General features: G+C 39.4%; 1 protein-coding gene across 1 annotated transcript in view; it reads right to left on the bottom strand.

The window, feature by feature from the left end:
- The window catches only part of NBEA (neurobeachin), a 924058-nt gene that overhangs the window by 696333 nt on the left and 203326 nt on the right, over positions 1–24399 (bottom strand). Inside the window, exons 14-16 of the mRNA XM_006879639.1 lie at positions 21725–21833; positions 10509–10661; positions 1281–1449 (exon numbers count right to left, since the gene is read on the bottom strand). Of these exons, the coding sequence (XP_006879701.1) occupies positions 1281–1449; positions 10509–10661; positions 21725–21833 (431 nt within the window). The remainder of the gene's footprint in view (positions 1–1280; positions 1450–10508; positions 10662–21724; positions 21834–24399) is intronic.

Raw genomic sequence — 24399 nt, 5'->3', positions numbered from 1 at the left:
GAAACTCTATGTATGAACAGTGCTCAGGCTGTTCGTTCATAGGGTCGCTACAGCATTAAACAACAACAGCAACAATCATATTTCTGAAAAATATGGACATTAATTATGACCAATTTCTCAGTGATGTTAAACAATTCAAATATGGATGTTAACAGTCTATGTAAGGGAGTGGAATCACAGCATTATTTACAGAATTTAAAAAAAAGTAAATGTTCTATCTTCTTACATCACTATAACAGTAGAACTAAACCAAAAACAAATTAACAAAATCTCAATTTGTGACAACATTTCAGTATTTTCAAGTGATTAACATAAGATAAAGAAGAATGCAGATCATACTTCTAACAACAGATACTGCTGTGCTCTGGGCTACGAATCACACTTCTTCATATGTCCCACAGGTAGACATGACCCACAGGGAACTTGGGAACTCGGGCCCACAGGGAACCCAGGCTCACACAGAGCTCAAGTGCTCTGGCCCACAGGGAGCCCAAGTCTACAAGGAGCCTAGATGAAAGGGAGCCCTGGCACAGAAGGAGCTAGGGCCCACAGAGAGTGCCAGCCCACAGGGAGCTCCAGTGCGCAGGGAGCTGCGCCCACAGGGAGCTCAGGCCCACAGATAGCCCTGGTGCACAGATTGCCCCGGCCACAGGAAGCTCAAAGCCACAAGGAGACCCAGCACACAGGGATCTCTGGCACAGCGGCTGTAGGGAGTTGTGCTGTTAGTCTAGGACAGCACCTCTCAGGCCCTTCTTCTCAGGAGGAAGACAGCCAATCTCCCCATGAACGGCTGCAGTTCTTTTGCATAATACACATGCTTATTATTTTTCATAATTAGGAAAATAACAGCATTTTTTTATATAGCATTTTTAAAGCAACAAAGAACATGCAGAGAAAAATTAAGATTTCTTTGAAAATATAAAAAGAGAATTTAGAATAAAAATACCACAAATATAGTATTTACTGAGAAATTAAGCCACAATCTCAAAACATCCTGGCCATGACCCAATGACCCATATCAGTCACAAGCTTTTAAAATTCTACAAATATCCTCTTGAATCAAGCCCAGGCACACAGGCTAAGATGCAAATATTGTTTCTTTCCCCTTGCCTTTATGCCACAAGTTAAATTCCTAATCAGTGCTATAAGTTTCTCTTTAGCACAAACACTTCTCCGTGCACCAGTCAGTGCATGAGAGATAAGGTGAAAAAACTGGCCAAGTGGCAGGCTCACAGGTGGTCGCCGCAGTACTCAGGATCCAGGGGCTGTAGCGTACCTACCTAGTCCTTTCGGTGCAATGCCACTGCTGTCAGCAGGATTCAGGACCCAGTAGTAATATTTCAAGGTGTGCATTAGCTGTAGCACAGTTCCCACCCTGCGGATGGTGGTGTAAATGGTAGCAGTTCCAATAAATTCAGCAGATAAATATGTGTACAGGGAAAGCTGAACCTAATGCACAGTAGCAACAATACAGCATTAAAAGACATGCAAATATCTCAAACATTCATATTACAAAAATCCACTCAATTCTCACTTAAATACTAATAAACCAAAAAAAGCCAAGAAATGGCCATATAAAACAAAGTAAAATATAATTTAATTTTAGCATTTATTTTTAAAAAGAAAATTGTCTACAATAAACAAATTTTAATGTATTCCCTTTAATAAAGGTAATCTAACAGCTATGAATATTTAAACAACTTTAAATGGTTCTGTGAACAGTTCAATGGAAATTAATCTGACAGGACAATCCAATTATATGCAGTCCATTAGACTCTCAGTGTATATACTTACCTGCAAGAGCCCAAAGCACACCTCCCGCTACTGTACCCACTCACAGCAAATCTGGGAGGTCACAACACAACTGCCCCACCACATTTCCAAAGTGGTCATCTTTACAAAAGCATGCTGCCAAGGCCTTGCCTAAGAGTAACTGGTGAGCCAGAACCACTGACCTTTTGTTTAACTGTTGAATGTCTTACCATTAAAGGGTTCTTTGCTGTTGTTATAAGCTGTTGTGTTGCTACTGACCCTACGTACAAGAGCCCTAAACCGTGTTCTATCCTGTGCCAAACTTATTGTCTCTGACACACCTACTCCCATTAACCTAGTCACTGAATCGATCGATCTCATCGAGGGTTTTCCTCTCCTGTGTTGTCCCTTCACTCTCCCAGACATGATGTCCCTCTCCAAGGACTGGTCCCTCCTTGCAACATGCCCAAAGTATGTCAGACGAAGCTTCAGAATCCTTGCCTCTAAGGAGCATCCCGGTTTCACTCTTTCTAGGACAGACCTATTTATTCTTCTAGCAGTCCGTAGTATATTCAACCCTCTTCTCCAGCACCTCAGCTAAAAGGTATCAATTCTCTTTCTATCATCCTTAGTCATTGTCCAGCTCTCTGATACATATAACTGCGAAGACTATGGTTCAGATCAGGTGTATCTTAGCCTTCAACCTGATGTTGTTGCTCTTCAGTACTTTGGAGAGGGCTCTGACAGCAAACTTTCCCAATGCAATTAATCTTTTAATTCTGACTGCTGGTACCAAAAAAAGGTTGATTGTGAAGCCAAGCAAACTAAAACGGTTAACAATCTCAATCTTTTCACCATCCATAATGGTGGTGCCAATTGGCCCCTTGGTAAGAATCTTTGTTTTCTTGATATTACGCTTCAATCTATATTGAAGGCTACAGTCCTTGACCTTCTCCAGCAAGTGCTTCAGGTCCTCCTCAGTTTCAACAAGCAGGGTTGTGTCATCTGCATAACACAGGTTGTTGATTAATCTTCCTCCAATCCTGATGCCCCTTTCCTCCTCATACAGTCCAATGTCTGTTCTGCATACAGAGTGAAAAGGTATGGAGATAGACTACATCCCTGGCAGACAGCCTTCCCAATTTTGAACCATGCAGTGTCTCCTTGCTCTGTTTTTATGACTGCCTCCTGGTTCACATAAGCACAATCAAATGTTCTAGGATTCCTGTTCTTCTCAGAGTAAGTCACAGTTTGTTGTGATCCACACAGTTAAAAGCCTCTGCATAGTCAATGAAACGCAGATCGACATTTCTCTGGTACTCTCTGCTTTCTGCCAAGATCCATCTAACATTAGCTATATATACTATCCCTAGTAACACAGCCTCTTCTAAACCCAGCCTGCACATCTAACAGTTTTCTGTTGGCCTGTTGCTCTAGTCGTTTTGTGCAATATTCTGCAGAATCTTGCTTGCATGTGATATGAGTGACATTGACTGATGATTTCTGTACTCCGCCAGGTCACTTTTTATTGGAATTAGAACAATTACTGATCTCTTCCAGTCAGTTGGGCAGGTGGCTGTCCTCCAGATTTCTTGGCACAACTTAGTGAGCACATCCAGGGCAGCGTCTGTTTTCTTAATTATGTCAACTGGTATACTGTCAACTCCTGGAGCCTTGTTTTGTGCCAATTATTTCAGAGCAGCTTGAACTTCTTCCTTCATCACCACAGGCTTCCTATTTCTTAGGAACAGAACTATACAATAAGAAGTATTACTTTCTGACACATCAGTTATACAATATCTGAAAAAATAGGCACTGTTGATGTAAAAGCTCATGTCATTTTAGATCCCTCCCTTCCATATTATATCTTTAACTGTAGAATGTGATCACAGATAAAAATGCAACATCTTGGTGTATAAGAGTGATCAAATATTGGTTTGGGCTTAAGCCACATGCTAATATGATAAGCAGTATAAAGGATTCTGGTGACCTCAAGGGTTACACACTGGACTGTTACAGAAGAGGTGGGTACTAAGGCCACAGGCTCTAGGCAGAAGAAAGGTAAGTAGTCTCCTCCCAGGATGGAAGGAATGCAGCTCTGAAATGTGATGGAGGGACAGTGACGTAGAATTATTTAGATGGTAGTAGGTTTTGGGCAACAATAAAAATAAAAAATTAAGTGTTATTTAAATAAAGTTTGTGGGGAACTTAACAATTGTAAAATGCAACCCAAATTCACAAAAATATGCCCTTCATTATGATTTCCACTAGGATGAAAGGTGACCTGACATAGTGCAGAAATTATGGAACAATAGCATTATTAACACATGCAAGCAAGATTCTGCTGAAAATTATCAAAAAACAACTGAACAGTATCAGCAGAGAACTGCCAGAAGTGCAGGCTGGGTTTAAAAGAGGCCGTGGCACTAGAGAAAGTACAGCTAATGTTAGATGAATCTTAGCTGAAAGCAGAGAGTACCAGAGAAATGTCTCTGTTTCATTTACTGTACAAAGACATTTGACGGTGTAGATCACAACAAACTCTGGCTAACTCTGAGAAGAAGGCAGTCCCAGAACACTTGATTGTATTTATGCAAAGCCTATATGTGGACCAAGAGGCAGTGGTCAGAACAGAGTAAGGGAACACTGCATCACTCAAAATCGAGAAGACTGTACGCCAGGGCTGCGTCTTATCTCCATACCTGTTCAATTTTTATGCAGAAGAGATCATGCGGGGGGCAAGGCTCTATGAAGAATGTGGCATCACGATTGGAAGAAGATTCATTAACAACTTGCATTATGCAAATGACACAACCCTGTTTGCTAAGATTGAGGAGGACTTGAAGCACTTGCTGCAAAAGGTCAAGACTGCAGCTTTAAGTATGGATTAAAGCTCAAAAACAAGAAAACAAAGATTCTCACCACTGGCCCAATTGGCAGCATCATGATAGATGGTGAAGAGACTGAGATTGTTAAGAGCTTCAGTTTGCTTGGCTCCACAGTCAACACTCTCGGCGCCAGCAGTCAAGAAATCAAGAGATGAATTGCATTGGGAAAGTCGGGTCAGGGACCTCTCTAGAGTACTGAAGAGCAACAGGGTCAGTCTAGAGGTTAAGATGCACCTGGTACAGGCCATGGTCTTTGCAATTACTTTCTCTGCTTCAGAGAGCTGGACAATGACTAGGGATGATAGAAGGAGAATTTTGCCTTTGAGCTGTGATGCTGGAGAAGGGTACTGAATATACTATGGACTGCTAGAAGAACAAAAATGTTCATCATTGGAGAGGGTGAAACCAGGCTGCTCCTTGGAGGCAAGGATTCTGAAGCTTCATCTGACATCCTTTGGGCATGTTGCAAGGAGGGACCAGTCCTTAGAGAGAGATATCATGCTTGAGAGTGTGGAGGGACAACACAAGAGAGGAAGAATCTCGATGAGATGGACTGATTCAGTCAATGGAGTGGTGGGGCTAAGTGTGTCAGAGACAAAACGGTTGATGACATATAACAACAACAACAGGATTATGTAAAATAAACCTAACTTTATGATGATATCAGCAAAAAATTTAACATCTACACATACACTTAGTCTTATATACATGTTAATTCTGACTGGAAAGTAAAATACATTTTTTGAGTTGTAATAATAATAATTAAATCAGCTGAAGTGATCAGGGCTCCAAATTCTTTCTTCCTTGGAAATACTTGGTCATAGTTCAAGTCTTCAAAAATGCCTCCAGTGTGACACCAAACAGGGCTTAAATGCAGTGACATTCATTTTTATAACTTGATCTCTAATATTTTATTTTCTTATTTTGCAAAGGAATCCATTCTGATCCCCTAGCAAGCCACATCTTGGAAGAACTGTGGGTTCAGTTACAGAGAAATTGTTGGTTTGCTTATTAATCTATATTGCTTTATTAATATTGCAAGAAAATGAATGAGACAAATGTTTTTGTTTCCAGTGAATAATAAAAGTTTACACTAGCCTACTAATGAAGCCCAGGTGCCATACAAAGTAGGCTCTTAACTAAAGTAGTTCCGGGTGACCCCAGCAGCCACGCCCAGGATAAAGACAGAGACCATCTGCTTTCAGCAAGCTGGACAGGCATGGAAATCAGATGGGGTATGATCATGGCTCGGCACCGACTCAACTGCTATGGGAGGACGGTCTGTCAAGTCTGGAACACAAGATTATGAGTAAACAAAAAAATTGCAAGAATTGTGAAATCTGGCACAGAGGGAATATATACTGTGGTAAATGAGCTACTCCATGCAGGATTGTTACAAGACTTCAATTTGTGAACTAAAACTCCACAGTATCTATGAACCTCAGAGCGAACCACACTAAACCTAGGCTTAGCTCTATGTGAGATAAAATGCTTCTTGAAAGGATTCAAACACCATACTAGGACAGATAGATGACTTTTCATTGAATTGAAAACAGTTGCCAGCACTGACATCTCACTAGTGAGCATCTGCACTGTAACATAATTCCATTGTCCCCACAAAGTGATGCTGCACTTTCAATTTTACAAAACCCAGCACACACAGCTTGCATATGACCTATTTTGTTCCTTTACATCAAAAATATTCTCTCTGCATATTTCCATCTAACTGTCCTCTTAAAGCTAATCTATAGTACTAAACCGCAAAGTGTCTACCTGACTGACATGAATGCCTGAGAGTACCATTATAGGATAAAAAATCCAAAGGTGTCTTCTTGTTATGTTTAGGGGCCCTCTTCCCTCTCAGGACAGCCCATGAACAACAGATATGAGTCTTGCCCTGTACTTTGCTGTCCTCATCATCTCTGATATGTTAGAGACCACTGTGTTGGTCCTGCTTGTTCAGGAAATGCCTCTTTCTCTGACCCCTTCACCTTTCTCAGTGTGACATCTTTTTTCAAGGACTGTTCCCTCCTAACAATATGCCCAAAGCAGGAGACCACGTTTCCCCATCCTTGTCCCTAGCAAGCACCTAGGTGGCCCTTCCTTCAGGACAGACTGGCTGGTTGGTTGGTGGGTCCCTGAGCCACAATCAACATGTAGCTGGCCCTCCAATGGTTTTTCAGAGGCAGTAAGTCACAGAGGAAGAGACTGTCCACCTTTCTCTCGAGGAGCAGCTGCTTCATTTGAACCATATGCCTCTGGAATTGCTGCGTGTTTGTTCTCTTTAGCAGTCCATGGGATACTCAGGACCTCTAACCTCCTAATTCAAAGGGATCCAATCGTTTGGTCTTCCTTGTTTAGTGTTCAACCTTTAGATGCACACAAACCAAATGAAAAATCCATGGTCTAGATAAGGGTGACCCTTGTCTTTAAACTGACATCCTTGTTCTTTAGCACCTTGCTGAGGTCTTTGGCAGCAGATTTCTCAAATGCAACATATCTGAATTTCTTGGCTGATGATACCGTGTGTGTTGACTGTAGATCCAATAAAGATAAAATCGGTGATAATCTGAATCTATTCTCCATCTATCATGATATAGCCTATTTGCTCAGTGGTGAAAATTTCTGATTTTCTTTATATCATCTCACCGTAGTAAGACTAGCAAAATTTTAACAGAACAGCAAGCAACAAATGCTGGCGAGGTTGTGGAGAAACTGGAACCCTTATTCACTGTTGGAGGAAGTGTAAAATGGTGCAACCACTGTGGAAGGCCGTGTGGTGCTTTCTCAAAAAGTTGCAAATAGAGATATTGCCCCAGCAATTCCACTACTGGAAATATACCCCAGAGACCATAACTGCCACCCAAGCAGATATATGCACACCCATGTTTATTGCGGCCTTGTTCACAATAGTAAAGAGTTGGAAACAACCTAAGTGCCCATCAACAAAGGAGTGGATAGAGAAGCTGTGGCATAGTCATACAATGGAATACTATGCTGCATTGAAAACCAAGGAACTCATGCAATATTATTCAAAATGGGTGACCCTGGAGGACATTATGCTGAGTGAAGTACCTCAGTCAGAAAAGGACAAACACTGCATAGTGCCACTGCCATAGAACGGGACTGACATGGAGTAAGAAAGAGAAAAACTGGATGAATTATGTATACTGCATTGAAATGGATGAGGGAGAGAACAGTTTAAAAGCAATATATTATAGGGCACTATGATTATCATTAAGTCTGGAATGAAGGTTGCAGAGTGCCGTATACTCGGGGTGGGGGTGGGGGTGTGTGTGGCAGGATTGTATACCAATGAAGGAATTTTTCTTTTGCTTTTCAGAGAGAAGAGCGAAGTGGGGGTGGGGTGGCGGGGAGAAAAGTGCAACAATGAATGAATGGAAATTCAAAATCTCTGTAAATGTTCATTGAAATTAATAAAAAAAAATTAAAAAAGTAAATTCCATACTGAAGGCTGTAGCTTTGATCTTTGGCAGCAAGCGTTTCACATTCTATTCAGTATACGCAAGCAACGTTGTATCATCTGCCACCCTTATACTTGAGCATCCAGAGTGTGGTCTCAGCACACATAGTGAATAGGTATGGAGAAAGGATACAATCCTGCTGCACATCCTTCCTGATTTTAAATGACATAATGTTCTCTTGTTCTGTTCTTGATCTATGCATACGTTGCACATGAGCACAACTGAATGTTCTAGAACCCTTATTATTCACAGTGTTATCCATAATTTATGATCCACGTAGTCAAATGCCTTTCCATAGTCAATAAAACACAAGTAAGACATCCTTTTGGTATTATTTTTAGTTACGATCCATCTGACTTGAGCAATGTTATCTCTCATTGCCACAGCCCCTTCTGAATACAGTTTGAATTTCTAGTAGTTTTCTGGTGATGTATTTCATTTTGAATACTTAATCTTCAGAAACATTTTATGTACATGTGGTATTAATTATATTGTTCAGTAATTTCCATATTTTGTTTGATCAACTTTCTTGGGAATCAAATCAAATATGCATCTCGTCCAGTCACTCGTCCAGGTCTTCCAAATTTTCTAGCATAGTCTGGTGAGCAAAACTAGAGCAGTATTTGTTTGTTGAACACGTCAATTGGTATCTCATCAATTCCTGCAAACTTGTTTTTAGCCAGTGGCTTCAGTGCAATCTGAACTTCTCCCTTCATTACCACTTGTTCCTGATCATGTGCTACTTTCTGAAACGTTTCAGTGTTAGTTCTTTTTCACATGTTCTTTGATGCTTCTTGCATCATTCACGATTTTGCTTACAGAATCCTTCAATGTTGCAACTTGAAATTTGACTTAGTTCTTTCAGGTCTCTCAGCTAGAGAAATGTCAAGAAAGTTCCCTTTTGTTTTCTATCACCGCCTCTTGGCACACTTCATTATTATTCTTTGCTTTTTTATCTTGGTTGAGACTCTTTCCTTTGAAATCCTCTGTTCATGTCTTCTACTTCAGCATGTCTTCCCTTTGTTTTAGCCTCTCCACATTCTGCAGCAGTTTTCAGTCTCTTCTGACATCCATTTGGTCTTTTATTCTTCTTTCCTCGTATAATGACACTCTACTTTCTTAACAGATAATATACTTGATGTCATCTGGCCTTTGGTCATTAGTGTTTAATGTATCTAAACTATTCTTGAGATAATTTTTAGGTTTTTTTTCTTTTTTTTAAATTTTTTTTATTAATGATTTTTTAATGCAATATATATTTTTAACAGCATATTCTTTCCATTTAATTTTGTCTCCATTCATTCATTTTTGCACATTTTTAATTCACATGGGATAAGCTCAACAACAAGAAGACAAAGATTCTCGCCACTAGGCCAACTGGCAGCACCATTATAGATGAAGAAGAAATTTAGGCTGTTAAAACTCACAGCTTGCTCAGTTCCACAATCAACACTGTTGGCACCAGCAGTCAGGAAATCAAAAGACTAATTGCACTGGGAAAAATCCACTGTCATAAACCTCTCCAGAGTACTGAGAAGCGATGATGTCAGTGTAGAGACTAAGGTGTGCCTGACTCAGGCCAGGGTCTTCACAATTACTTGCTATGCATCAGGACAATGACTAAGGACGACAGAAGAATTGATGCTTTTGTGTTGTGGGGCTGGAGAAGTCTTGAACGTAGCACAGACTTCCAAGAAACAGTAAAATAAGTCTGTTTTGGAGAAGGTAAAACCAAGCTTTTCCTTTGAGGCTAGGATTTTGAAGCTCTGTATCACACATGCTGGGCACGTGCCCAGGAGGGACCAGTCCTTAGGGAAGACACTGTGCTCAGAAGGGTGGAGGGACAGAGCAGGAGAAGAAGACCCCAAAGAGATGGACTGATAAAGAAATGGCACATGGAGGGTAGGTTGAGCAGAGTGAGACTGTCTCAGGACAAAGCAGGCTACAGAGTTAGTATATACAGGGTCACTATGAGGGGCAGGCAACTCGACAACACCTAACAACAAGGTGATATTTAAAGATCATATTTTGGTTCTCAAGGACTTTTAAAACTTTTTTCTTAAACTCTACTTTGGACTTGAACATGATTAATCAACATTCTGTTCCACAGTCACCTGGGGCTTGGTTCTGACTTTACTGAGCTTCACCATTAACTCTTTCACAGATGTCATCAATTTGACTTTTTTGAAGCCCATCAGGTGAACTTCATGTATAGTCACTGTTTATGTATGTTTAAGAGATTATTTGCAATGAATAAGTGAATGAACAAAATTCTGTCATTCAATCTCCAGTCTCATTTCTTTCACTGTGAATACCAATACTTTAGATGAAATCATTCTAAACTACAATACTAAAATGAAATTAATAAAACCAAAATCCATACCTTTGCAGGAGTGTGTATCCAGATGGCTGGGTTAAACAGAATGTGATCACAGAGTTGTTTCAACAAAGGCGCTCCATGAGATAATCCATCAAGGTATTTTGCAAAGGACAGAAATTGTTCCAGCACAGCTCGGGTGATGTGAACTCGTGAAGACTAAAGAAAGATGACCAAAAATTAGCTTTAAAATACACAGAGCACCGAACTGTACAATTCTTGATGGAGCATCAGTACCTATCAACTCGCTATGTCTTCCCTATTAGCTTAAATGTACAGTATTAAATTTACATTCCATTTGCTATTTAAACAACAGAATGTAAATATTAGCAAAGAATATCATTACTATCACATGCAAGTAAAATTCTAAAGATTAGTAAGTAAGAGCTGGTACAACACACTGACAGAAAACTGTCAAAAATTTCAGTTGGATTTAAAATAGGACATGATAATAGGACTATCAATGCTGATGTCAGACAGATCTTGTCTGAAAGCAGAGAATACAAGTAAAATGTATACATGTTTTAATAACTACGCAAAGGCATTTGTATGGATTATAACAAATTACAGGTAACACTGAGAAGGATGGCAGTCCCAGAGCATACAATTAGACTTAGATGAAACCTGTACCTTGAAGCAATTGTCCTAATAGAGCAAAGGAATAATGCACATTTTAAAATTAAGAAAGATAAAAGATAAAGTATATGAATATATGAAAGTCAATTATCAAAATAATAAAATTAGGGTAAGTGTGCATGAGGGCTGTACTGTTTCTCCAAACCTATTCAATCCAGATGCTGAGCAAATCGTTCAAGAAGCTGCACTATATAAAGAGGACTGTTGTAAGAGGATTGCCGAAAATAAAAAGGACTTGAAACACCTGCTGCAGAATATCAAAGACGACTGCCTTCAAGTATACCTCAATGTTAAGAATTCTTACACTGATTGACAGGCACCATCATTGGACATGATTTTAGAAAAGACTGACATCACCAACAATTTCATTTTACTTGGAGCTAAAACCAACGTCCGTGGAAATTGCGGAGAAGAAATCAAAAGATATGTTTCACTGGGAAATGGCTGCCAAGGAGGTCTGGAGTGCTCAAGAGCAATAATCTCACTTTAAAGAGTAAGGTGCACCTGATGCAAGCCATTGTACTTTCAGCTGTTTCCTATGTAACTTTCAAGTTAGTCAATGACCAGAGAAAACGGATGCCTTTGAATTGTGGTATTGAAGAGAGTACTAACGATCCTGTGGACGGCCAAACAACAATCTAGTCTGTCTTGGAAGATGTCCAACCATGGTACTCCTTAACAGGCAAGAATGCTTCTTCGCAAATACATTAGGAATGTTGTCAGAAAGGGGAAGTCCTTGGGAAAGGTAAAAGGTCAGAGAAAGGCAGGCAAACCTTTAATATGACAGACTGACAAAGGGAGTCTATCAGTGGCTTCAAGCATGTTGGCTATCATGATGATGGTTCAGGGCGGGGAGAGGTTCACAGCTATTGGTTATAAGGTCGCTATGAGTCATACACAACTCAGTGTCACACAAAAAGAAGATTCAAGATTGGATTTTATATAGGTACTTAGCAGTTAAGGAAATATCTTTGGGTGACTCAGTAATCTGAGGCAGTCTCCAGGATAATGCTGTTTTTTATAGTCTCTCCCTTCTTAAGAATAACAGAATGTGAAAAAAAAAATAATAATTGTCCTTGTTGATGTTACCTGCTGTTGAGTATGACCCTTAATGTCACTATGAACAAGGATCTGAACCCTGGCCTATCTTGTGTCATCTTCACATTTCCTGACACTTTAGAGCCCACTGAGGCAGTCACTGCATAATCCACCTGGTCAAGTGTCTTCATCTCCTTTGCCAACCCTCTGCATTTCCAAATATCATGTCCCTCTTCACGGAGTAACCCCTCCTAGAAATATGCCTCAAGTATGTAAGGCAAAGTCTCATCAACCTTGCCTCAAAGAGCATTCTGGCTGTACCTTCTCCAGGACAGAGCGGTCTGTTCTCTTGTTAGTCCCTAGGATGTTCAGTACTCTTAAAAAAAAAAACAGCTCAAAAGCAACAACTCATCTCCTGTCATCCACTGTCCAGCTCTCAGATGTATAGTAAGTGATGGGAAAGACTATGGCCTGAATTAGACGCACCTTAGTCCTCAAACTGATACCATTATTCCTCAATAATCTAGAGGTTCCTAACTGAAGACTTTCCCAGTGCAATACATCTCCTGATTTCTTGACAGCTGGTACCAAGGATGTTAACTGTGGATCCAATTAAGATGAAGTTGTTATCAATTTCAATCTTTTCTCCATCTGTCATGATGTGGTCTATTGGTCCAGTGGTAAAACTCTTTGATTTCTGGACATTAAGATGCAATCCATACTGGAGACTGTATTCTTTATTCTGCAACAGTGCTTCAAGTCCTCCTCATTATGTAAAGTAAGGTTGTGTTGTCTGCATAATGCAGGTTATTTATGAGTCTTCCTCTGATATTGATGCCACATTCTTCTTCAAAGGGGCTAGCTTCTTGAATAATTTTTTTTAGCATGCAAACTGAATAGATATGGAGAGAGACTACAACCCTGATACACGCCCTTCTTAATTTTAAACCACGTGCATCAGAAAGCTGGACAATGACTAGGGATGATAAAAGGAGAATAGATTCCTTTAAGCTTCGGTGCTGGAGAAGAGTACTGAATATACCACTGACTGCTAGAACAAAGAGGTTCATCCTAGAGAGGGTGAAACCAGGCTGTTTCTTGGAGGCAAGGATTCTGAAGCTTAGTCTGACATACTTTGGGCATGTTGCAAGAAGGGAGCAGTCCCTGGAAAAGGATATCATGTTTGGGAGAGTGGAGGGAAAGTGCAAGAGACAATATGCTCGATGTGATGAACTGATTCAGTGACTGAGGTAATGAGGGTAGGTGTGTCAGAGACGACGAGGCTGGCTCAGGATAGAACAGGGTTTAGAGTTGCTGAACCTAGGGTTCAAGGACACATAACAACAACAGTATTCCCTTGCTCTATTCACACAACAGCCTCCTGGTCTATGTATAGGTTTCACATAAGCACAATTAAGTGCTCTGTGATTCCCATTCTTTTCAGTGTTAGCCTTATCTTGTTATGATCCACACAGTCAAATGTCTTTGCATAGTCAATAAAGCATAAATAGACATAATTCTAGTATTCTTTACTTTCAGCCAGGATCCATCTGACATCAGCAATGATATCCCTGGTGCCACAGCCTCGTCTAAATCCTGCTTGAACTTCAGGTAGTTTCCTTTCTATGTACTGTTCTAGCTATTTTTGAATGATCTTCAGCAGTATTCTGCTGGCATGTGATACTAATGATATTGCTCAACAGTTTCCACATTCTGTTGGATCACTTTTCTTTAGAATAGAAACAAATACGAAGCTTTTCCAATCTATAGGCCAGACAGATGTCCTCCAAATTTCCTGGCAGAGACTGGTGAGAGCATCCAAGACTTCATCTGTTAATTGAAACAAGTCAATTGGTATCCCCTTCATTCCAGGGCCTTATTTTTTTTGCCAGTGCCTTCAATGCAGCTTCCACTTCCTCCTCCATTACCAATGGCTCCTGCTCATGGTACTTCTTGGAATTTTTCACTGTCAGTCAGTTCAGTACAGTGACTCTGTGTATTCCCTCCATCTTCTTTTAATGTTTCCTGGGTCTTTCAATATATTGTCCATAGCATCCTCCTCAAGTTGTGACTTGAGACTTCAATTTGTTTTTCCGTTCTTTCAGCCTGAGAAATGCAGAGCCACTTCTTCCCCTTTTTATCCTCCAATTCCAGCTACCCGCACATTCCTTTGTAATACTCTGCTTTGTCTTCTCGAGCTGCCCTTTGAAATCTTCTGTTCAGCTCTCTTACTTCAGCATGTTTTCCTTTTGTTTCACTTCTTAATGCTCTTGTGCAAATTTCAGAGTCTCTTCTGAAATCCATTTTGGGCTTTCTCTTTCTCCACTGTCTCTTTAATGACTTTTGCTCTCTTCGTGCATGATATCCTTGATATCATCCCCTAACTCATCTGGTCTTTGGTTACTAGTGTTCAATGCTTCACATCTATTCTTAAAAATGTTTTTGAAATTCTGATGGAATAAATTCGAGATCATATTTTTGGTTATTGTGGATTTCTTTTCATTTCCTCCAGCCTCAATTTTAACTTGAACATGAGTAATTAATGGTCTGACCCACAGTCCAACCCCAGCCCAGTCCAGTGACTGCTTTCACTGAAGTAGTTAATCAGATTTCTAAGCAGCCCATCAGGTGAGGTCCATGTGTAAAGTCACTGCTTTTGTCTTTTAAAAAGGTATTTGCAATAAATAAATTATTGAAAATATGTAGTCTGATCATTCTATTTCCAGCCTTATTTCTATCACCAAAGCCATATTTCCAAGTATTATTCCTTCTTCATTCTTCCCACTTTTGTAATCCAGTTACCAATTATCATTAATGAATCTCTTAATTTTTTCCTCTTAACATTCAGGTGCAGGCTTTTTTGTCTTTTCCATTTAATTAACAGGCAGGTATAGGTTATTTGGTTTTTATTTCATTACAATCTGTTCTGGGCTGGGAGTATCTTATTTAAACCAATTAGCATCCATCCAGTGGGCAGAACTTTGTGATTAAGTTGGCTGGGGCCTGCCTGATAGCCTCTTGTTTGAAGCAGGCAGTGCGGTTGGCGCAGGATAGAGCAGGGTTTAGGGCTGTTGTGCATAGGGTCGCTATGAGTCGCAAACGACTCGACGGCACCTAACAACAACAGGCCATTTTTATTTGACCAACAGTCAGCTGTGGACTGTTTGGTCTGCTGTGAAGACTGATTTGCTATTGTAGTTACAAACAAAACTGTCCGTTTGTTGGTTTTGGGAAGAAGACTGTTCTAACTGGTACAGCAACGTCTATCAGTTTGTTATACCGAGATAATCTGTGGGCTGCTGTGGTAGTGAAAGCTATGTCACAGTTGTGTCAGATGCCACAAGGCTTACCCATGGTGGACAGGTTTTAGTAGAGCTCCCAGAATAAGACAGATTAGTAAGTAGGACTGGCCACCCACTTCTTAAATAACAAGCCTCTGGAAATCCTATAAACAGCAGAAGAACGTGGAGAGTTATAGCAGCAATGGTAGAGCCCAGATTGGAAGTCAGTCGAACTGAGGGAAAATGTCCAACATCTTTTAAAAATTGGAACATGAAATGTACACGGTGAAAATTTTGCAAAATTAGAAATTTTAAAAAGAAATAAATGGAATGCATGAACACTGACATATGAGGGCATTAGTGTGATGTGACGGAGTAGCTTTGGTCACTCTGAACCAGATAATCACATGGAATACTGTGCTGGGGATGCCAAACTGGAGAAGAATGGTGTTCCCATTCATAATCCCAAAGGCAATTTCAAGGTTCATTCAAAACACAATGTTGTGAGTGACAGGATATTTATTATCTTCAAACATATAAGAAAGACTTGTTAATATGACTATTATTCAAATATAATCTACATATACAACGTGTGCCTCTGGAAGCTCTATAAACTTTGGTAAGTGTTGACAGTTACAGAAAGGCTTCAGGCCTTTTGTTTGTAGGGTCGCTGAGTCGTGCTCAACTTGACGGCAATCAACAACATACTCCTACGTCTAGAGGCAAAGGATAATTATGTGATTTCAAGAAACTACCACTGGCCAATCTGAAAGGTGTAACACAAAGATCCTGATAGGAGAAAAGTGTGGAGCAAACTCCAAATCATAAAAAAGACCAGGTTTAATGGTACGATTACGACAGATGGAACCACTGATACTGTGGACCTCAGTAGCAGTTCAAGCCTGTGACTGAAATGACCACCTCGATCAAGCTGTATGTAGCCAAACAACAGGCAGGCCAGCAAGGTGTTCAATAATACCAAGAAGCAATGCGTTCTTCAGCGCAGCCCCCCTGATGAGATGCAAAGGCTCCATCTGTCCTGGGAGAAGGTTCAGCCGGCAACAGGGCTGAGGATGGAAGATGGCTAGAAACAGAAACCCAGGGGGTAGTGGGAAGGTGCTGCGACATTGCAGACGGAAGTCAGCATCACCAGACAGAGTACGTAGGCCATGGTAAGGAAAAATGAATTTGTAAAGAACACTTTCACTCAAATCACAATTATATGTTCATAAAGAAAGAAAACAATGCTCTTAGCTGAGGTTACAGGAATAAAATAAGTTTTAAATAGAATTGTTTTAAAGCAACAATGAGGGAGTTCTGTTCATGTCGCTCATCAGGAGTCGAGCAGCCAACTTAACAGCTGTCCATCTGTGGTGGTTCCAATCTACCTGTTGAGCAGAAAGCTGGACAACCTCCTTCTGTGTGAATTCTACTTTAGAAACCCAATGAAGGATCAGCTAAGAGTTGGTTCTGGCTCAAAGGTAATGAGTTGGGTTGATAATTCCTGTTTAGGCACTTACCTAAGATGTGGAATCTTTTTTGTTCTGATGCAAAATCAAAACACATTCACACAAAAACTCCTGCACATTGGTCTCTTAGCAGCATCACTCAGAAGAGCCCAAAGCAGAAAACCGAAATACCAATTATCAGGCAAAAACATCAATATAGAGTATAAGCTACTGCGTGCATCAAAAGTGTACATATTTCAAACATCTAAGTGAACAAAGTCCGCTACAAAACGACTACCCATGACACGCATCCACTTATGGATCGAGGATACGCGACTCCTTAGCCGCAGAGTGACCAGGGCTTTCAGTCTCGAAGCCTGGGGGACACTCTGTTGTGGAGTCAGCTCCGAATCCCAGCAACCCACCACTAGGTCTCCAAGGCTGTCAAGGGTTATAGCAGACTGTCCATCTTTCTGCTGAGATTAGCTGGTGAATCCGAATGGCTGGTCTTTGAGTTAGAAATCTGTTAGCTTATACACTATGCCACCACAGTTCGGGGAAGCTGATGGGAAATGAGGAATGACAATGAAAACTGTTGGACAAGTCCTTTTGCAGATGGTTGTACGAGAAGAGCCAGGGAAAGAAGAGGCTCTGTAAAAACGTTTGAACTCCTGGGAAGAAAGAGGAGAGCCTCTGCAGGAGCGGCCTTATCTGGAAAGCCAGGAAGTCTATAAAATGTATGCAAATGTTTTACTGCTGGGCTAGAGAAGCCGTGATTTTGTAGAAGTACTCCCTTATCTAGAAAACCAAGTTATGGCCTATGTGGAAGCTGAAAAGCTAATGCTGATGCTTGAAAATAACCAATGAGAGAGCAGCAGAATTGCTTCTTTGTCTGTTTCCTATAAAAATTCCTGAACCAAGCAGTTTGGGGAGTCCAGTGATTTAGGAACTGTATCTACCCAAAGCTCCCACTAACACAGCAAAAATGTCCTGTTACTAAAGAGGAATTCGTGTTTATTCATTCCCAAGGGGTCTCCCTTGGGTTTCATCTTCCTGTAGTAGTTAAAAATCTTTGCAAATATGCTAGAAAGATATTGAATTGTATACATCAAATGAGAAATCATAGAACTATACATCCATAAACTAACAATTTGAAATTGAGTAATTAAAACTAAAAGAAATTATCAAAAACTATGATACCACTGTTGATACAAAAACTTTCCCTTGAATTATTAACATGCTTAAGTATCCAGCAACTAACAAAAAAGCTGGTGGTTCAAACCAGCAGCCAGCGTTGCCCTAACTGGACAGCTCTGATCTATTTCAGAGAAAACGGCCAGAGACACTGAGACATCTGACAAACATGGGTCACAGTGAAGCGGAAGTGAATCAGAAGAGTGAGAGGTCAGGTAGATCCCAAGGAAAGGTTTTTCTACTTAACCTAACAAAAGTCCACAAAAAATCATGCACAAGAATTTTCAGAGCATTATTCTTGATAACAGCCTAAAAATGAAAATACCTGAAAATGTACAGCAACAATGTTCTTGTTGTGTATAGCTGTGTCAGAACCAATCACAGCTGACCCTCCAACTGATTTTCAGGGACAGTTAATCACACGAAGGAGACTGTCCACTCCTGGAGCAGCTGGAGGATTCAAACCATGTGCTTGTGAGACTGCAGCACAGCTTCTTGCCACGAGATCATCAGTGCTCCCTTCACAGGCCTCCTATTACAGTGCTTCCATACAGCAACAACAGTATGTATAAATAAAGAACAGCGTATTTCCCCCCATCTTGCAAGATGGTGGGTGAAAAACCAGGCACCAAGGAGAAGAAGCCTGAGGCCAAGCCTGAAGCCAAAAAGGCAGATGCTAATGGCAAAGCTAAAAAAGCCAAGCAAGGGCATGGGCAAAATGCCCAAGAAGGGGAAGCCCCACTGCAGCCACAGTCCTGTCCTGGTCTGAGGAATGGGCACATTATTCCCAATCAGACATGTATTCCAAGGAGGCCACATACACGCAGAAGTACTCAGCCACTAAGTCCAGGGTTGAAAAGAAGGAGAAGGTTCTTGCTACCGTCACAAAACCGGAAGGTGGTGACTGGAATGGTGGTACCCGAGTAGTGGAATTCCGCGTAATGCCTAGGTATTATTACCCTGCTGAAGACGTGCTTCAGAAGCTGCTGCGCCCGGCAAAAAGCCCTCCAGTCAGCTCTGAGGAGGCTGAGTGCGAGCATCACGCCGGGACTGTTCTGCTCGCCCTCACAGGGCACCACAGGGGCAACAGAAGAGTTTTCCTGAAGCAGCTGGACAGTGGCTTGCTCCTTGTGACCGGGCCTCTGACCCTCAATTGAGTTCCTCTGCGGACAACACACCAGGCACCTGTCACTGTCATCGCCACTGAAGTTGGCATCAGTGGTGTGAAAATCCCAAAGCATCTCACTGATGCTTACTTTAAGAAGCAGCAGCTGCGGAAGCCCTGCTACCAGGAGGTGCTCTTCTACACAGAGAAGAAGAAATACAAGCTTACAGAGCAGCGCAAGGTTGATCAGAAAGTGGTGGACGCCCACATTTTAACCAAAATCAGAGCCATTCCTCAGCTCAGAAGCTACCTGCGTTCTTTATTCTCCCACCAATGGGGTTTTATCCTCACAAACTGGTGTTCTAGGTTTCTTGCAGAAGACCTAATTACATAATGCTTAAAGTAAAAATAAATGAATAAATAACAGTGTATGCATACAGTGTAATGTGACTGCTATGCACAACTGTACAGGCACATTTAAAAGGCTTAATCTTGAGTGATAAAAGATAATTTTTTGAAACAATAAACTTTTAAAAACAATACTAATTGAAATAATCTAGTCATAGAGCATACATTTTATGATTCCATTTATAGAAAATTTCCAGAAATGTGTAAATATATAGAAACAGAATGATTAAATATCACCTAAAGTTAATAATTTAAGGTAAAAAATGTCAATACTAGCAAAAAGTATTAAAAACCTCTTTACAAAAGAGATAATTATTTACCTGATATATATGAAAATATATTCAACTTTATTAAGTGTCTAGGGAAAAAATGTAATTTGACACTACATTGAGATACCCACTGATTGTCAATACTATAATTTTAATTAATGTTGGAGAGGATGTGATGAGAAAGGAACTCAGATATTCATTGTTGGTGGGATTGTAAAATGGTCCAACCATTCTGGAATGAAGTTTGGTGCTTCCTCACAAAGCTGAACACAGAAATTCCATACGACCCAGCTATCCCACTACTTGGAATATACTCTGAGAAAATGAGAACTGAGGTAGAAACTGAGATTTGTACACCAATGTTCACAAGAGCATAATTTACCATCACAAGAACATGGAAACAGCCCAAATGTCCAATCACAAACAAATGGATTGAGAAATTATGGTATATTCACACAATGGAATACTAGGCAGCACGCAAGAGTACTGATTTTGTAATTATTACCTAACTTGGGAGGGACTGGAGAGCATTATGCTGATTGAACTAATAATTCAGTCCCACAATGATAATTATTTTATAAAACCATTATTGCAGGATGAGTATAAAAATCCAAGAGGGGTGGGAGAGGTTGGAAGCAGAGGGATGAGGATGTGTATGGGAAGGGGAGGATTAATCATGGGGTTGTACAATTTGATGGGTGGGGCGGTGAGGAAAATGGAAAGAATTTGTTCGGGAAAGCAATGTGTTCGAATTTTGTAAATAAACTAGTAGAAAGTTAAGAAAAGAAAAAGATGACCTCTCACCATTTTTAATTTTTTTAAAAAAGAATATTAACCTTGAAAGGAAGGATGTATTTTATAGTATTTGAGGAGGGGGAGAATAGAAAAATACTTCATAGCATTTGTGTTTTTAAACCCAGTTTGAAGTGTACTAGAAGCCACACTTTAGTATTCTGTTTATAAGCCCTCGGAAAATAGGAAATGTGTTAGAGGACTAGAGGATGACAGAAAAAGAGTAATTTTAGGAAAGCATTTCACAAACTCTAATTCCTGTAAAATATAGATTAGCATACAGCTTTAAACAATTCTTAATACTTCAGATGTTAAAAAACAGTCTTCCATTCCATGAAATGTAAGTCAAACACCCAAATTCATTATTTTGAAATAATCTTTAAATCTTAAGCCAATTACCCACCTTGATGTCTTCTTACAGCCAAGCAGGTTAGTAGAACTTTCACCACACTTCCTTGTGCTGACTGCCCCTGGACATGGCCTTGCCCTCTCCCTTCTTACTATGTGTCCACTGTCTACTCACTCATTTTTATTCCTCTCTCCCTCCCTTCTCATCTCTGGTAACCATCCAACAATGATCCTCTGTGTGTAAAACTTTCTTTACCTTTTCGTAATAGTGGTCTCATACATTATTTGTCTTTTTGTAAATTATTTCTTTCACACAGCAAATGTCCTCTAGGTTCACCCATGTAAAGCAGTGCCTGGAGAATTCCTTATTGTGTTTTAGTGTTGCATAGCTCTCCACTGAGCGTGTGGACGGTAACTTCTTTACCTGTCATTGATGGTACCTGAGTGGTTTCTATCTCTGTTTTTGGAGATAAAAATGCTGCTGGTGCTGCTTCTGCTGCTGCTGTGAATGCTGTCTGTAAGGGCTGCTCGTCTTTCCTTAGGGTATACACCTACTAGTGTGATCGCAGCACCATAAAAAATAATGTCTGTGAATTAGCAGAAAATATCAGCCTCTGCACAACAGAAAACTACAGAAAAATTATAATCTGTGGTTGTCATCTCTAAAAGCCACACAATAAGACCATCAACAAGGACCACTTACCTTTTCTAGTAAGTAGCCAATGACTAAGAAGCCTTTTCCCCCGAGCATCTGTTCCTGCATGGCTACTGAACTCTTAAGTAGTTCAACCAGGAATGCCAAGAGAGTAGCACTGTGTGTAAAGTACAAATAATGTCATTATGTAAGGATCAAGAGCCTTCCGTTTCATTATAATATCTTACAAAAAGAAAATGACTATATAAAATGTCCTCTAAACTACTTCATTCAAATAGTTTTTGTGGACAAAAACTATACCTTATAAAAAGATATTCTCACAAACAAGCAAGAGAAAATTGGATTCATCTATTTAAATTTCAACACTATGAACTGAAACCTAATTATATAGCTTCTACTTTATAAGTAAAAAGCATCAAAGAATGTCTATATACATATAAATCCATACTCCTATACTCAATACATCTAACATCATAACTCCACATCCATGTCTCATTTCTCCAGAATACAGACTTTATCCTAATATTCTTTTTTATAACATGCTAGAGTAAGGAAGTTTCACTATGTCTGAAATACGGTTCTGAAGAACTGTACTTATTTATATCAACTTTTAAAAAACAACATGTATATATTTTTTAAGATTCAGGGAAATATGCAATGTGTCCTTTATCTTATATTCAAGTACGCCCTCAGGAAAAGTTCATGAGAGCAGGGAAAATAAACCATTTCTGTAATATGGAAATAAAAAGTGGCAATTAATTGCAAATGTACATACACACATAGGAAACCACACACAATGACGTGCTAAATATTACACAGTTCTTGTATCTGTTCTGAATGAATGAATAACAAAATCAAAGAAAAACTGAATGAAATCATTTGATCAAACTGTGACAATTACTTACACAGAGTAACCGAGAAATACAATCTACAATAGCAGCACTGATATAGGAATCGACTATTCCTAATAAGGCTCATATTCTCTCCTTTTCTATCTTTACTGGAATTGATAATAATTTATGGCTTTAATTTAGATTTTATAATAAAAGTATATGTATTCATGGTATTTTGCACTGTACTCTAAATTGTCTGTTAATAGTCACAAGAAAAGATAATATCTCAAACTTCTAGATGTATTTTAAATGAAGAACTGATTCTTAAAAGTACGTGAGAAAATTTAGTAATGAGAGAAACTTGAAAATTACTACATTCTGAAAAGAATCTAAAAGTATTTTACCTGTGTTAGGGCTTTTAAAAACACTTCTAATTTCAATTAAGACTGAAAAACGACATTTTCTTTGCTGATGTGACTAATTTGGTTCAAATAAGAAATATCACATATAATGAATATTTTAAAACAAATAATAAATATTTTTAAAATTTATAGTCATGGGTCTGTAGAATTTATTTTCTTTTTATTCCTTTTGAAATTATACACAGAAAGAGCATGCAGTAATTTAACTAATTGAGCATATTAAATTCAATGATACTATGTTTTCTGAATGGTATGAACATTCTCAGCCTCTTTTTCTAAGTTGTTCTTCCTCCCTGTGCATAAACTTGAAGTTATTGTAATATGTCTACTTTTGAGTTCTAACTCATACTTACCCTACATACAACAGACGAAAATATTTCTGGGGACATGGACTTACTACCATCTAAATTTTCTATCTGGTCTTTTAAGTTGTTGTTGGCTGTTTGAGCTAATATACAGAGATTTTAAAATGGAGCAGTGGGGAAAAGAAACATTCTTTACTATTTAATTTAAACTTTCTACTTAAAAAATTAAGAAATATGTAGGTTTTGACATTTGAAGATTTCCTCAGATAAGTAATTTCAGAAGTTCATCTAGCATCCATGGTCCTAGAATACCTAGATTCCAAGATATTTTAAAATTGTGTTCTGTATCCTTCACTTCTTCTCCTACACATTTTGATCAGTATTTTTTATAATTTTGATCAGCACAGAACCTTTGAATAAAGTGTTCTATAATAGTAACTAGAAACAATTCAGTTGTTCTGTCTCATGACAAAGAAACAATTGCCAGGGAAGCCATGCATCGCACATTCTGTTTTCCTCTCCTCCATCCTATTCTTCTTTCTTTGTTGCTTCAGGCAAATAGAAACCAATTGTTGTATCTTGATTGGCAAATTGTAGGTATTTAACATTCTAGACACTACACAGTTGAATGCCTTTACATAGTGATTAAAAAACAATGAAACATCTTCCTACTACTCTTAGCTTTAGCCAAGATACATCTAAGTCAGCAGGGATATCTCTTACTCTATTTTTTTTTTAATCCCACTTTGAATTTCTGATACTTTTCTGTTGATATTCTGCTCCAGTTTGGTTACTTTTATTGTTTTGTTGTTGCTGTTATCTTTGTCAAGATTTTACTCTTCTGGGATACTAAAGATATCATTGTATACTTTATGTACTGTACTGTTGTTGTTTATTGCTGCAGAGTGGAGCATGACTCATAGCAACCCTATCAACAAAAGGCCCGAGACCTTCATCATTTCTTCAAGTTCATGGTTTCCAGAGGCATGTGGTTTAGAAAGTGGATATCACTCCTGCTTCCAAACCTGTCTTAAACTGTGGGCTCTGCCAAACACTGTCCACCATGAGCAGCCATTATGGCATTTGACCCTCCAATGGCACAAGGTTGAGCATCACAGCAATCCCAGATTATTTCAGTGCAGCGAATTGAAAGAGGAGTGCTA

This window comes from Elephantulus edwardii, unplaced genomic scaffold, assembly GCF_000299155.1.
Source record: "Elephantulus edwardii isolate Elephantulus edwardi_28Jun2011 unplaced genomic scaffold, EleEdw1.0 scaffold00004, whole genome shotgun sequence".
Lineage (NCBI taxonomy): Eukaryota > Metazoa > Chordata > Mammalia > Macroscelidea > Macroscelididae > Elephantulus > Elephantulus edwardii.
Note: the sequence above shows the minus strand (reverse complement) of the source record. Positions and strands in the feature narration are given on the sequence as shown.